The sequence below is a fragment of the Mustela erminea genome, chromosome 13 (genome assembly GCF_009829155.1).
Source record: "Mustela erminea isolate mMusErm1 chromosome 13, mMusErm1.Pri, whole genome shotgun sequence".
Classification (NCBI taxonomy): domain Eukaryota; kingdom Metazoa; phylum Chordata; class Mammalia; order Carnivora; family Mustelidae; genus Mustela; species Mustela erminea.
In genome coordinates, this window is record NC_045626.1 from 39,716,148 (window position 1) to 39,732,785 (window position 16,638).

General features: G+C 39.0%; 1 protein-coding gene and 1 pseudogene across 3 annotated transcripts in view; one reads left to right on the plus strand and one right to left on the minus strand.

The window, feature by feature from the left end:
* Positions 1 to 2,467: 2,467 nt before the first annotated feature.
* Positions 2,468 to 16,638, minus strand: part of RNF125 (ring finger protein 125) — a 44,058-nt gene continuing 29,887 nt past the window's right edge. The window contains exon 6 of one of the 3 annotated variants that reach the window (XM_032309203.1): positions 2,468 to 2,885. In XM_032309203.1, the coding sequence (XP_032165094.1) occupies positions 2,868 to 2,885 (18 nt within the window). In that variant the 3' untranslated portion in view covers positions 2,468 to 2,867. The other 2 variants (XM_032309202.1, XM_032309201.1) reach the window with 2 other exon arrangements.
* LOC116572536 lies at positions 3,088 to 3,187 on the plus strand (annotated as a pseudogene).

Below are 16,638 nucleotides of genomic sequence, written 5' to 3' on the forward strand. Positions count from 1 at the left end.
AAGTGGTTCCTCCTCCCCCAGAGACCAGGAACCAAGTTACTTGTCATTGTGAGTTTAAATCCTCTCCTCATAATTCTACAAATTAACACAAACAGAAACTCAAAAGTAAGATTAATAATATCAAGTATGGAAAATAAGGGAATTTACCCATTTTTAGTCCACCCCAGTTTGGGATGGTTACATTTCAAAATCTTTCATAGGGATTTTCATAAATCCCTATGAATATGCATTTTTCATGCTATTTAATAACATTTAATTTCCTATCAGCAGTATTTTACATACTATTGGACAGCTATCATTTTTTTTTTTTTTAGATTTTATTTATTTATTTGAGAGAGCAAGTGAAAGAGAGCATGAGAAGGTAGAAGATCAGAGGGAGAAACAGACTCCCTGCAGAGCTGGGAGCCCGCTGCAGGACTTGATCCCAGGACTCCAGGGTCATGACCTGAGCTGAAGGCAGTCGCTTAACCAACTGAGCCACCCAGGCGCCCAGACAGCTCTCATTTTTACTAATATTTCTATTCGTAACTCTAAGGGCCTTTTGATCCTACAGAACCCGGCTTCCATGATACATTTGAATAAAATAGAGGGGATATAGTACAAACATGTGCCAGTTACACTCTCTCCCAAGAAGGTAGAATTGAGATTCCTCTGTTCTAGTCAGTCTCTATTAGTGCCTTACCTTAGTAAGTATATTAACATGATAGACAGTACCCTTTTCCTTTGCCCAAGCAGAGAAAGCCGCTCAGTAGAGAAACCCAGCCAAAAACAAAACAGGTATTTTGAATGCAGCTGAAACTGTTTCATGGACTGAACTATGCTGTCCTAAGAAGCAGAGCTATGGATTAGACCAGAAATGGCAAAAGAGTCCAACAAATTAACTCACCTTTCAACTTTTGTTTGATGTTGCTGGGCTGCTGGGTTTTTTTCATCTTTGAGAGAAATTCAAAATTTTAAATTAAAACCTCTCCTTTTCTTTTCTTCTCCCCTGCCTTTTTTCTTTTTCTTACCCTTTCCTCTTTTACTTCACACCTTTATTGACATCCTTTGGGAACACAGCTTGGATAAAGGCAACTATAACAAGATTAGTTCCAGTGTAACAGTAGAGACAAAAGCCTGACACCAGTTTTAAAAAGCAAACAGCCTGATTTTTAGAGAAATAGAAGAACCCTCCAGCGGAAAGATACACCTTTATTTCTTTTTTTAAAGATTTTTATTTATTTATTTGACAGACAGAGATCACAAGTAGGCAAGGACGCAGGCAGAGAGAGGGGAAGCAGGCTCCCCGAGATGCAGGGCTTGATCCCAGAGCCCCGGGATCATGACCTGAGCCGAAATCAGAGGCTGTAACCCACTGAGCCACCCAGGCACCCTACACCTTTCTTTCTATACCTAAAGTTGAATTATTCAGTCCATTCATCCTTAATACATACACATATATTACTTCTTCAGGACACAATCTAAAGTACCATCCAGCTATGATCCTAGAGGCAATGTCATGAGACCACTGTTTTTCCAGTCCAGTGTCTCATAATTTATTTATTTATTTTTAAAGATTTCATTTTATTTATTTGACACAGAGAGAGAGCACACAAGTAGGCAGAGTGGCAGGCAGAGTGAGAGGGAGAAGACGACTCCCTGCTGAGCAGGGAGCCCAATGTGGGGCTCAATCCCAGGACCATGGGATCATGACCTCAGCGGAAAGCAGCCGCTTAACCGACTGAGCAACCCAGGCTCCCCTCATAATTTATTTTAAATAATTTATTTATTCCTTTAGTTAAGTCTTAATCTGATCCAATTGTAATACCTCATGATCCTGTCGCCTTAGACTAAATCATAAATGTAATCCCTATGAACTACCTTTTATGTACCACAATGCAGAACAAATACAACTAGTACGAAAACTTCCATTTAGAACATGGAAAGGGGAAGAAATCACAGGGTGTGTACCATTTGCTGCTGGTCAGAGTTGATGAAGTGAAGCTGAGAACCATTGAGTTTCATTGGCATCATTTAACTTGGCAGTGGTGAGAGTTCTGTTGTCACTAATACAGCTCTCTGATATTGTGTGCTAGAATCGTTCCTATCACTAAGGGATAGGAACACCTAAAAGGCCATTAGAGTAAACAACCTGTTTGGGGAAAGAGGAGGGGCATATTTCATTTGCAATTCATTTGTTAAAAGTACGGGATGGAAAAATGGCCTGAGGCCATCTAAGGAGTTTGGACATTCTGTGCCATTGATTTCAGTGCATCACAGGCCTGTTACATAGTTTGGTTTTTGCTGGTGCTACAAATTCGAATAAAACCACAGTCACCTGTCTTATCAGTTTCATTTTAGGTAAACTTCCTAAAAATTAAACACCAAAAACTTTATCAGGTCAGCATAGCTGCTCAGTGGAACAGCCAAGGCTGGGCTATAACTCACAGATTTTCTGTTCAATAGCAGCAACTTTGGGATCCACACATATACAACACACTCTGTTTGACAAACTTTATTTCAGGACAGTATGGGTGAAGAAACTGTCTGGGCTGGCAGAGAATTCTTCTTTCTCTTCTAGAATAGCACCCTGCTCCCAAACTGAATTCCAGGCCAGTGTAGTTTGCACTGGAAATGTCATCCTGTTTGTCGGGAGGGGAGCCAGGGTGAGGCCCTGTGGTGGGGCCCTGTGTATCCAGGTACCCCACATTCTCCATTAATCCCACCCCTTTGTAGTTGACAAGATCTCCCACTTTCTCAGTCAGCATTTCAGTCTTACACAGAGAAGATGAGGCAAGTCAGAGAACTTGATCTCTCTGTCCTTGGGTCTGTCTTGCTTTGGACCTCCGCCTTATTAGTTCCCAATTCCTCTTTCTTTCTGCTCACATTCAGGAAAATCTTGATGGCTGCAGGCAAATTTTTTTGTTGTACCTTATTGGAGGTACTCAGGAAAAATCAGAATAATCTGATGTATCACTCTGGGTACAATTCAGAGAGAGAAATTACACAGTAATTTGACCAGAGAAACTTTAATATAAAGTTTTTTCCCTCTAATAGGGGATTGGTATAAGGAGTAAAGAGGAACGTGAAGAATATAAGCTCGAATCCTTGCTTTAGCAGTACATGTCCCAAAATTAGAACCATACGGAGATTAGCAAGGCCCTTGCACAAGGATGACATGAAAATTCATGAAGCATTCATATTAAAAAAAAAAAAATTAAAAGAGAGTTGAAATAGAGTACCCAGAGAAGGGCCCCACCACTCTGGATGGAGATCCAGACCTTGCTGGAAAGGAGGACCCAGCTGTGGTTCACCAGATGGCAGAAATATCTCTGTGGTATCATGCTGGTAGAACTGGCTGGAAACATATCCCCTAGGATGCAAGGGAAAGCTGTTCACAGAGACATGTCTCATGGAGACATTCTGTTGCAAAACCATCCAGGGGGACTTTGGAGGAAAATGTGGTCTGGCAGATGCAGCTGGGCAGTGCACACAGCCGAAGCCGGGGTTGGCTCTGTGCGCCATGGGAAGCAAGCAAACGAGAACTGGGAAACAAAACCCTTTTCCTCCTGCAATTTCTCTCTAGTGCCCTCTGTTGGAAAAGCTGACAACTATTATTATTATTGTGCCAGCTGGCAAAGGCAAAACATTTAAGGGCCCAGATCTATTTTCACGCAGCAAGCAAAAAGTGTAAATTTAGAACTTCGAATTAACAGACCAGTAACTGGCAGACTGACCCAGTGACATTTTGCTACTAAATTTTCTAAAGCTTTAAACTTTATACCCATATGCCTTAAGCCCAAGAAACTTAAGGATATAGTGTTGGCAATTGCTTTGTTTCTACATACAAAATCTTAAATTTCTCACCTTACAATGCAGGAATCTGTACCTGCCCCAGCCCACCATGGAACCACAGCTCAGCTAGTACTGCATTTTCTCTGATGATCTGAAACAATGATCCCACTTCTGGTATTGATGTCTATATCACTCGGGACACTAAGGTTGTTAATTAGAGAATCCAACCTGAACTAGGTAATGGGGGATATACATTTTAAGAATGCAGAAATATTGCACAGAAGCCATAGGAGTCAATTTTCTTTTTGCACAGGAAATGATAGAAATCAAAGTATTAAAACGGCTTAAGCAATAAATAGAATTCTCTAGTTCACATAATTCCAGTGATAAAGCCAAGATGATATGTGTTTGAAGCCAGACACTCAAAAGATAGCATCAGGATTTAGTTTTTCACTTCCTCTTGGCTCTGCTTTTCTTGAATTCACTTTAGCCTTAGGCATACTTCCCTCATAGTGGTCCCCCAGTGCTAAATTATTTGAGCTTAACATACTCAGTGTGGGGGGGGGGGGCGGGTAACAACAGCACCAGCAACAAGAACAAAAACTGCCTTCTTAAGAGTTCCATCAACAATCCCATAATGAAGTGATATGAACCCAGATTGGTGACTCATAACAATAAATATCTAAGAGAGCGTACAACCATTGCAAATAGGGGGGAAAAGAAGCAAACAAAGCTGTCTGCCTTAAACTTTATCCCAAGTCTGGAGAGAGAGCAGTGGGTGGAAAAAATAGCAACAGGGAGGAGAGTTGTTCAGTCTCTATATTTAAATAGTTTATTTTTGAAATCTCAAGAACTTTACCAGTGTGATACTTCTTTCCTAAATTTCACTGACAATTATAATTTTCCAGACTGGGTGGCACAGAATTATATATAGACCATGGTATTTGGTTTATCCACACACTAATTTTGTTTGTTTGCTTGTTGTGGTAAAAAAAACATATAAAATTTACCATTTTAGCCATTTTCAAGTGCATAGTTTACTAGTGTTAACCATATGCACCTTGTTATGCAATGGGTCTCTAGAACCTTTTCACCTTTTCAAATTGAAGCTCTAAATCCATTGACCAATAACTCCCCCTCCCTCTTGCCCCTAACAACCACCATTCTATTTTTTTTTCAATTTTTAATTTTTTTTAAAAAGATTTTATTTATTTATTTGACAGGCAGAGATCACAAGTAGGCAGAGAGGCAGGCAGAGAGAGAGGAAGAAGCAGGCTCCCTGCTGAGCAGAGAGCCCAATGTGGGACTCGATCCCAAGACCCTGGGATCATGACCTGAGCCGAAGGCAGCAGCTTTAACCCACTGAGTCACCCAGGCACCCCAATTTTTAATTTTTTAAAAAAGATTTTATTTATTTATTTGACAGAGAGAGACAACATAAGCACAAGCATGGGGAGCAGCAGGCAGAGGGGGAAGCAGGCTCCCCACTGAGCAGGGAGCCGAACATGAGGCTCAAACCCAGGACCCTGGGCTCATGACCTGAGCTGAAGGCAGACATTTAACCGACGAAGCCACCCAGGTACCCCACCATTCTATTTTCTGTTCCTTAGAGTTTGACTAGATGATTACGATATTTTTTTAAAGATTTTATTTATTTGACAGACAGAGATCACAAGTAGGCAGAGAGGCAGGCAGAGAGAGAGGAGGAAGCAGGCTCCCTGCAGAGCAGAGAGCCCGACGTGGGGCTCGATCCCAAGACCCTGGAATCATGACCTGAGCCGAAGGCAGAGGCTTTAACCCACAGAGCCACCCAGGCGCCCCGATTACGATTTTTTATTAGAAAGTTATTGTTTCTCTCTTTAAGATAGTTTTCAAACCAGCATGCCTTAAGACTGAGTATTTAAAGAACACACTTTCGAAATACTGTCAAAGGACAGTATGGGTTTACTTGTAAGATTTTGACCTTTTTTTTTTTTAAAGATTTTTTAAATTACTCATTAAAAAGGCTAAAGGGAGAAGGTCAGAGGGAGAGGAAGAAGCAGACTCTCTGCTGAGCAGGGAGCCTGACCTAGGGCTTGATCCCAGGACCCTGGGATCATGACCTGAATCAAAGGCAGACACTTAACTGATAGAGCCACCAGGTGCCCCAGATTTTGACCTTTTTGCATACATTATTAAGAATGTATCAAAGGGACAAAAAATCAAATAACCCTTAGTATATTAAATCTTATATGTTTATGTTTAGAAACATGTTTCTGTATATGTTTATATATATATGTATGTATGTGTGTGTGTGTGTATATATAAATATATAAAATATCAAATTCCTCATGATGGGGTTCGTGCCCTTATAAGAGAATGCTCGTGCTCTGTTTCTGCCACTTGAGAGTACAGCAAGAAGGTGGCCATCTGGGGTGCCTGGGTGGCTCAGTGGGTTAAGCCGCTGCCTTCGGCTCAGGTCATGATCTCAGGGTCCTGGGATCAAGTCCCACATCGGGCTCTCTGCTCAGCAGGGAGCCTGCTTCCTCCTCTCTCTCTCTGCCTGCCTCTCTGCCTACTTGTAATCTCTCTCTGTCAAATAAATAAATAAATCTTTAAAAAAAAAAAAAAAAGAAGAAGAAGGTGGCCATCTGCAAGCCAGGAAGAGAGCTCTCACTAGAAACCAAACCCTGAGGGAACTTGATGTTGGACCTTCTAGGCTCCAGAACTACAACAAAATACCATTTCTGTTCTTTAAGCCACTCAGTATAAGGTATTTTACTACAACAGCCCTAACAGCCTAAGACATATATATTGATTAAATTTATAGTGAGGCTCTTTGGAGATAAAGATAAATGCCATTTCCTGCCCTCAAGGAATTTCAGTCTTGAGAGCATTTGGCCTATACACAAAGAAATATGATGACTGTAGCAATGAAGGTGAGGTTGAGGGACAGATAAAAAGGATAGTGTCATTGACTCTACCTGGATGGCTCAAAAGAGTCTTTACAGAGAAATCATGAAATTTATTTTACACTAAGTGGAAAAAGTATACAAAATCACCAAGGCATGAAACCATATGATGGCTTGGGGTTAGGAGAACTGGAACAATAAAATATTTCTTAAGAGCTTAGAAATGGGGCGGGCACCTGGGTGGCTCAGTGGGTTAAAGCCTCTGCCTTCGGCTCAGGTTATGATCCCAGGGTCCTGGGATCGAGTCCCGCGTCAGGCTCTCTGCTCAGCAGGGAGCCTGCTTCCCTCTCTCTCCCTCTGCCTGTCTCTCTGCCTACTTGCGATCTCTGTCTTTCAAATAAATAAATAAAAAATCTTAAAAAAGAGCTTAGAAATGGGGGTGCCTACTATTTACCCTAAAGATACAAACGTAGTGATCCAAAGGGGTACGTGCACCCGAATGTTTATAGCAGCAATGTCCACAATAGCCAAACTATGGAAAGAAACTAGATGTCCATCAACAGATGAATGGATCAAGAAGATGTGGTATATATGCACAATGGAATACTATGCAGCCATCAAAAGAAATGAAATCTTGCCATTTGTGACAACATGGATGGAACTAGAGCGTATCATGCTTAGCGAAATAAGTCAAGCAGAGAAAGACAACTATCATATGATCTCCCTGATATGAGGAAGTGGTGATGCAACATGGGGGCTTAAGTGGGTAGAAGAAGAATCAATGAAACAAGATGGAATTGGGAGGGAGACAAACCATAAGTGACTCTTAATCTCACAAAACAAACTGAGGGTTGCTGGGGGGAGGGGGTGGGATTATGGACATTGGGGAGGGTATGTGCTTTGGTGAGTGCTGTTAAGTGTGTAAACCTGGTGATTCACAGACCTGTACCCCTGGGGATAAAAATGTATGTTTATAAAAAATAAAAAATTAAAAAAAAAAAAGAAATGGGGGTGCCTGGGTGGCTTAGTGGGTTAAAGTCTCTGCCTTTGGCTCGGGTCACGATCTCAGGGTCCTGGGATTGAGCACCCCCTGGGGCTCTCTGCTCAGCAGGGAGCCTGCTTCCCTTCCTCTCTCTCTGCCTGCCTCTCTGCCTACTTGTGATCTCTGTCTGTCAAATAAATAAAATCTTTAAAAAAAAAAAAAAGCTTTTAAAAGAGCTTAGAAATGGGGCGCCTGGGTGGCTCAGTGAGTTAAGCCGCTGTCTTCGGCTCAGGTCTTGATCTCAGGGTCCTGGGATCGAGCCCCGCATCGGGCTCTCTGCTCAGCAGGGAGCCTGCTTCCTCCTCTCTCTCTCTCTCTGCCTGCCTCTCTGCCTGCTTGTGGTCTCTCTGTGTCAAATAAATAAATAAAATCTTTAAAAAAAAAAAAAAGAGCTTAGAAATAATTTAACTCTCTGGGAGTTAAAACTAATCAGAGTTGACAGGGTTTAAATGTGATAATTTAGATATAAATTCTGCCCAGGCTGACCTGACAGTAAACTGAATGATATATTAACATATTTAGTGACAGTGTCGATCAAAAGGCCACATTTTTAAAAACGATTGGCCTGGGGGTGCCTGGCTGACTCACTCAGTAGAGCACGTGACTCTTGGTCTCTGGGCTGTGAGTTCAAACCTCATGTTGGGCATAGAGATTACTTTTTAAAAAAAGCAAAATACAAAAAAAAAAAAAAAACCAAAAAAGAGGTCTTTAAAAAATAATAATAAAAATAGGGGTGTCTGGGTGGCTCAGTCATTAAAAAGTGTCTGTCTTCAGCTCAGGTCATGATCTCAGGGTCCTGGCATAGAGCTCCACATCGGGCTCTGCTCAGCGGGAAGCCTGCTTCTCCCTCTCCCACTCCCCCTGCTTGTGTTCCCTCTCTTGCTGCGTCTCTGTCAAATGAATAAATAAAAAAGAATAAAAATAATAAAAAATAAAAATATTGGACTCTTAATTTATGCACATTTTTTGTGTGAATGGCACTGCAATAAATATGATCCTGCATATAGGTTCCATTTTGGAGTAGGAGTGCCAGGAAATATTTCCAGAAGTAGAATTATTATGTCCAGAGGTAAGATACCACTACCAAATTGCTTTGGAATTTGTAAATTATACCACTAAACCACCATAGTATGCCAGCTCCACCACAGTTTTCTTGTGTGAAGAACTATCAATTGAGAAATTTTGCTGACAGACTGATTCAAAAAATATATGAGAGATCATACTATGTCAGACATTGTGTTGAGAAAAATAGTATCATTATAGTACTCAATATCTCTGCTAACCAGTAATGTTTGCATGTTTTATATATATATGCTTAACAATGTTTATTAACTATATATTTGCATTCATTGCATATTTATTGTTACAGATGAAATGTTATCTCCCAGAATTCATGTTAAAAGTCCTTACTCCTTTTAATGAAAAGGAAAAAGTGACTCAAAAGACAAAATTACTGTTTTATGTTTGAGAAACTGAAACATCTTTCATTTGGTAAAATAATCCTAAATTTTGAGTAAAGTTAAGCAAAACAATGGCAAAATGAGTATGAGTTTATGTTTCTAAAAAGGTAGTCTTTTTTCGGCATTTTGTCTCTCCTGGCTCAAATTCATGACCCCGAGATCATGCTCTACCCACTGAGCCAGTCAGGCGCCCCTCCACACGTGTTTGTAATACCCTTTCGCTGTGGACCTCCTGGTCTCTGTCAGCTCTTCCTAGCTTTCTGCTCCCATGGTCAGCATTACTATTATATCCCAATATTCAGTTCTCTTCTACCTAAGTTAGATTGCATTTCTCCCAGTGGCTTGAAATTACATCTGGCCGTGACTTGCCTTGGCAAATGAAATATGAGTGGAAATGACCTGTGTAACCAACTCTCCAGCCCACTGTGGTAAGGGGTGGTGGGGAAGCACGAGGTAGTATACAAATGCCATGAAATCAAAACAATCTGGGATTCTGAGTCTGGAAAACAGCTGTCTGGAGAATAGCCAGGAAACACAGGAAACTTTGGGTGAGCGCAGGGTTTGGGGCTGTTTGTAATCACAGGATGACCTAATCTATCTTGACCAATCTCTCACTTTTTCTGGGCTCTCATATGGCTGCTTTGCAGCAATGATTAGCCTTAATCAAGATCCATGGGTGGCCTTCTCTGAAACCATGATTAAAAAAACAGATTATTTTCCAGTAAAAAAAAAAAAAAAGTAGAAATTTAAATATTTCTTAACTTCAAGGATCTCAGGCATACATTTCCCTCTGGAAATATTTTGTCTTATCTTCAGTAAAGATAACCTAGGTGATAAAGATAAGTCTTCTTAACCCATTCTGAGTTGCCTGTACCTTTTACTTTCAGTAAACAATCATGAGAGGTCAAGTCAGTAACGTATGTGTTCTGGCCTTCACCTCTTCTTGTGAAAAATCCAAGCTCTTATATATGTTTGAACATATTCTGATCTGGGGTAAACATGATAGCTATTGCCACCCAAAATTTCATATGTATTTAGTAAGGAGTAGGATTTAGAGAGTCCATTTACATCTTACCTTTTAAATTTCAATGAAGCCCCTTGTAAACAGAACTAGTACTAAGTCCATGAGGCTCAGCATTACCGTGGCCTAAATCTGGGCTTCTAAACCTCAGCACTACTGACATTTTGGGCAGGGTAGTTCTTTGCTGTTGAGAGCTGTCCTATGCACTGGAGATGTGGGGCAGGATCTCTGGTCTCTACCCACTTCCCTGCAAATAGTACACCCCAGTTACGACAACCAAAAACGTATCTGAACATTGCACTGTCCTCTGGGACGCAAAATCACCCCTATTCGAGAATTACTGGCCTAAAATGAAGGTATATGTTTACGATAGATATTGCCAATGATGATAATTTTAAAAGCGAAGTTTGTAAACAATTATCAAATCCATACTTAAGAACAGACACAGTGGATATTTGAATGAAAGCAATGGTCCTGCCATTCTTTATTTCTAACAATACTACGTATTTACAGAAGGAAAAGAATTATACATTTTAAATTCTGATCATTACACAGATTTGTTGTTGCAACTGAATAATAAAAGAACAAATCTCTTAGTGACTTTTTAAAATAACTTCAATGTTCAAAGGTACACATGATGATATCATAAACTTTCCATAGCTGGAGTAAGCTCACTTCAAAATGAAAGACACCTAGCACCAGGAAAAGAAATGAAGCAACAAAGGATCTCTTAGGAGATCTGATCTGAAGCTCTGTTTATCATAGAGGCACTATCCAATTTTTTCAACCTACATTTTAGAAACTTGAGGAAAAAACACATGAAGAAAATCTCTGTAGGTTTTTATTGGGTTAGAAGACTTTAGCTTTTAAAGAGTAACATGTGAATCAGTTTTTCCCTTTATAAGGCCTTGAAAAAAATGCATCTTGAGGTGCTATAAAGAAAATGAGTGAAACTTTTTTGTTAGTAGTCAACAGCTTCAAATATTGGTTTTCATCCCCCTCCCCTTTATTGAGAAATAATTGACACAGATCAGTGTATAAGGTTTAAGGTGTACAGTATGATGGTTTGGTCTGTGGTTTTCCCTTTTTAAAACAATTAATTATAAATTCCTTTTTATAAAAGGTTAAAGGCACAGTGAAACAATGAATATTTGCACTTCACCATTTTAGAACTCAAAATAATTCAGAAGGCAAAATAATTCAGGTGGCCAGCACCTCATTTGTCCTGTAGGTGGCAAAATTATCCTAAGAGGAATCCAGGGAGAGGCTGCGGATTTGCTGCACTGAGGTTAATAGTGGTAGATGACTTTTTCAAGCTTTACTTAAAAGCCAGGTTTTAAAGTTTCAAAGTTTTTTCAAGTTTTACAGATTTAAGAATGCCTTTTGTGTAGCTCTGAACTAACGAAGACTTATTTTCTGGATAGTCAGTACTCAAACTCAGAAATACATTGTTTTATTTTTTAGGGATTAGATTTTCAATCTGATTATCTCTGAAAAATTCCTCTCTTTTTGCACTTGTCCAGCGGGTTTTGCTTTATTGGATAACCCATCCAAATTGCAGGACAAGAGCTTGTAAAACTAAAAATCTGTTTTTACTTGTCTGCAGCTGTGAAAAGCAAGCTTGAAACCAGTATCTAAAAGGCAGGGAATAAGGTTCTTCAGATTTCATCTGGGTTTACCTTTTTCTAAATACTTCACAGTGGATGGCAGAATAGTAATCAAGTCTTTAAAGAAGGAAAGGATAATTTATTATAAAAAATTAGGGGCACCGTGACTATGACTATATTTATGTGTAAGGAACTAAGTCCATAAATGATGACAATTAAAAAGCTAACTACGGCCAAGTATTTTATCCTCAGTTGTTATCACTAGTCTTCATAGCTTCCTTTGCTTGCTTACACTACAGAGACGTCATTCTGCATCCTGGATGTGTCATTAAAGAGCCAGACATGAGAAATAGAGCCATCAGATAATCACTAGTAGCAAGCACTGACTATACAGTTACTCGAAGAACTAAGACTAAATAGGGGTTAGAAGGGAGAGAGTATAGTATGTAATACCAGTATGTTCTGGAAATGCTGACATTGTATGACTTCTGAAAACAGAGAATGGGAAAGGCAAATGGAAAAATTTTAATTGTTTCAGTTATCAAATTGGTGGTGATTGTATTAGCATTGTTATTCTGAGGCTGCTGCATGTGTAAGGTAAGTAAAGGAAATGAGTAATTGTGGGATATTCTAACTCTATCATGCCCTATATAGATCCTTGAAAACCAGGATTCTCAGTATAGAAAATGGAAATACAGTTGTATTAGAAGCATTAAGAAAAACTGTGTAGTACTCAATTTGATTTGGAAGTTTCACAATAAACTCACGTGTTTTATTGTACTAAAAAATAGAGATTTCCTAGCACTCTCCTAGAAACAGTGGCCAATCTAACAGCAATGAGCATTCTCAGAGCCCTGATTATGGTTTTGAAATACCATTTCTTACTGAAAGTAACCAGGCTTCTTAGAGAAATGGCTCATTCCATGTCTGGGGCAGGAAACACACCAAGTTGAGCCTGGAATATCTTGTCTTCCAGATAGCAAGGAAGGTAATAAAGACAGTTAGTGTAGTGTCAAAATGACTCAGAGGCAACTTGGTAAGGCTCCCAATGGCAAAAGATGGGGACAATTTGAACTTAAATAAGGTAATATTTGAAATGGGTTGAAGCCTATCAAATACGTTTGAAGCCATGAGTTCGTAACACTGAAAAAAAAGTGATCTCTGGAAGGTAATTGGAAACAAGTTTATTATCTTGAAAATTAGTAAATGAGAGGAAAATACAAATATTTAGTTTCCCTTTCTTATACAAACTTGACCAGTGGTAAACCAAATAGTGGATGTGGGGAAACATCTCTTTATAAAAATGTTCTAACTAATAAATGAAAGAGAGATGATAGAATTAGAATATCCTCCAACTCACAATAAATCAGTGAGTGGATCTAGACACTGAGTATCAACTTCAGCAGACATCACAAATAGAGAGAACCAGACATTATGTACCCTCTGGCGAAAGAACACACCTTAACCTATAGTCTTGCCAAAAAGGACTGAACCTGAGTCTATTCAAACATCTAGATCCACGTGTCAACATCCAGAGGAAAGAGGAACATGCTGAGTAGTCAGCAAAATACAGCAAAAATACAGATTGTGGGAAACTCTATAGGTCATGAGATGAAGTTCTTCAGTAAATTCTAAGGAAAAGAAAGAAGGGAGAACCTATAGGTTAAAAAGATATAAGAGATGTAGCCAATAAAACAATTTTAAATAGATTAAGATTAAAATATAGTGTGCAAAGATACACACTTGGGTAATAATAAAGAAATGCAAGGAGGTGATTACAATGGGTATCACTGTAGTGGTTACTTCTGTGGAATTTGGGAAGATGGTTGATAAATGTGACTGGACACACAGAGGATAACCGAGTCGCTGTCAGAGTTCTAAAACAGTGTTTCCTTATAATGATGTAAAAAGCTACATTTTGTTTGGTTTTCAGTATTTATATTTTGTATTTTTTCTAAAGGAAAAGAAGTAAAAAAAATCAAAGCCCTTAGGGTTTTCCACTAAAAAGTATGGATGTGAACACTTCTACTATAAATATCAGGTTCTTAAGAAACTGCCTACCTTGTAGAAATAGTTCTAAATAATAAGCTACAAATATTTGAAAAATATAGTATTAGATTCTTACTGTGCATAGTTATAAAATTCAAAGAATTAAGTATACATTCCTAACACAAAATTTATTTTGTTACAGTATTATGTTTTACAATGTGGTTAAGTGGACTTTGTTGACTTCCAAAATTTTCCTTATCTACTCTAATATAAGGCTACTTATATTATCCTATTAGAGATTAGATGTGCACTAGAACAGATTTTGTATTTCCTTGAATGTCCACACTTGGTTTTATTCTCCATCTTTTTACAAAGAACAAAGATTAGTTATCTTGCTCAACCATGATAGCAGATATTAACATATAACATTACACACAGTATCATTCAATTTGCAAATAAAGACCTTTCACCCACATATCCTGCCTTATGTTCTCTTCCATATACTAATGGCTGATGGAGACTACTTTCTGTTAAGTTTCTAAAAAACTCAAGAATGTAAAAACAGATTTAAGCCATCAAAATGAAAGCAGTTTTAAAACGAAATATAACAAGAACCATGGACAAACGTGTAACTGTGTTGTACATTTTCACCCATCGAACATTGACAATTCCCCTCCACTTGTTCAAGCAGCATCTTAACAAATGGTGCAAGTGTATGGTCTCCTTCTCTTTCCTTTTAATAAAATTATGTGGTGTTTGAATGATTCACATATTCCAGAAGTGACCGGTCTAAGACCCTTCGGATAAGAGCTTCTTCAATTATATTAAAATCCTACAATAAAGAAAAATAATTAAAACATATAATCAGAAATGATAGTTTTCCGCAACTGGAGGATAAAGGTCAAGGCAGTGCCTCATTTGGCGGGAAAGTAGAGCCCTGAATTTAGCGACCAGTCCAAGTTTCCACAAAAACTATCATAAATACCCAGGACTTCTGTTCTGGGGCTAGTGCATTTTCTATTTAATTCTACTGCCTAATAACTAACTCGTTATTGTCATAGTAAAATAGTCTTGATGTGGAATTTAAATTAGTAATTCTAGTCAACATTATAAATCGCAGTTACAGTGCTATGTTCCAAATAAACATGTAATACAGAGTAAAGTCAAGACATTGCTGCAGAATTCACCAATCTCAGGAGTACTACTGAGTATCTATTTCTGAAAAATATGTTGAACACAAAACTCTCTTTGTCCCTGCCTCCCTATGGCCAAAATGGCTTTCAAAACTTTAAGTCAGCACATTCTGTAAATAAAACAAAAACTATTAAGAGCCCTATTCTCTGCAATCCATCTCCTCTTCTGCAATAAATCGAACAAATAGAAAAAAATAAAATCTCTTTTGGAAATCCATTCTGAAACATAAAAGTATAAAGGTAAATCAACAAAATCCAAAGGAAAGCCATAAAGCCCAGGACAGCACAAGATCTGGAGTGAATCCTGGCTTTTTCGTAGGCAAATATTAACCTTTGAGCTTAAGAGGTTTCATGCTAAGTGAGGACAGTGACACAACACTCACTTCACAGAAGCTGCTGTAAGGAATAAAATAAGACACTATACTTAAGGTGCGCAGTCTAGTACCCAGTAGCTTGGGAAACCAAAAGTCCAAACAAACAATATGGCTTCCACCTCACTGCCACATCCAAGTGGCAACCAGTTTTGAGTGGGCTAAAAGGACTCTCATCAAAGTTGCTTCCTCCTGACCAGTCCTGGATCATACTTTGGAAAATCCTGAGAAGAATGGAGAGAACATAATAGCTGGGACAGATATGAAATCAACCTGGTTTTTAGAACATCTCATGGAGCGAAGGTAGAGGAAGCCCTACGAGGTTGTAAAAAATGAGAACCTAGAGACTAGAACAAGCCTCTGCTGAGTCCATGTGTGCTTCAGGTTCCCAGAAAAGATATTGTTTGAGCATTGGAGCCTGTGTTGTGGCACCTGCTCGGCTCTTCAAGTGATCCTAGTACCTCCATTTACCTTTACCCCTTTTCCAGGTGGCCTAATGTCCTTGCCCAAATCGTGCAAATCACTTTACGTGCACTGTCACATTTAATTCTCAACAAGAGCTCTGGGGCTGGAGTGCTTTTCCTCTCCTCACTTCACACATGAACAGACAGGTTCCGTGGTTAAGTACCTTGCCCACAGTCACAGAGCTGTGACCGAGACAGAGCTGTTACTCAAACCCAGGTCAGAACCCAAGCTCCTTGTGTTCAATCTGGATACAGGGGGCAGATCAGAAAGCAAGGAGACATTTTCAAGGGACAATCTTCAACAATTATTAAATTCTATCTTGAAATTGCGTAAAAAGACAGCAGTCAAAAATCATGTGAAAATTACATGCAAAGTTAAATTTAGCTCTTAACACTTCATGTATTTAGATAGCGGTGACAATAATAATGCACTACTTCACAACATGGCTATGAGGGATTTTCCTTCCATAATAGGCAATACCACTTTGCTCAAAGGGACTCAGGAGATAACACATTACCCTCACATGGCAACACATGGAGCAAAGCAGAACAAAGGCTACATTAACTTTTCACTTGTTATTCTCATTCCTGATCATGGGAAATACAGTCATAAGTTAGAACTATTCATACTACATCTAACTTTTCTTCTATCCTAAAGAAACAAAACAAAATAAAACCTACGTTAGAGCTATTAATACTACATCTAACTTTTCCTCTATCTTAAAAAAAAAAATCTTGGGTTGGGGGAGGGAGCATGGGAGGAAAAGGCGTCAAAAGGCACAAACTTCCCCTTGTAAGTTAAATAAATATTGGGGATGTAATGTAC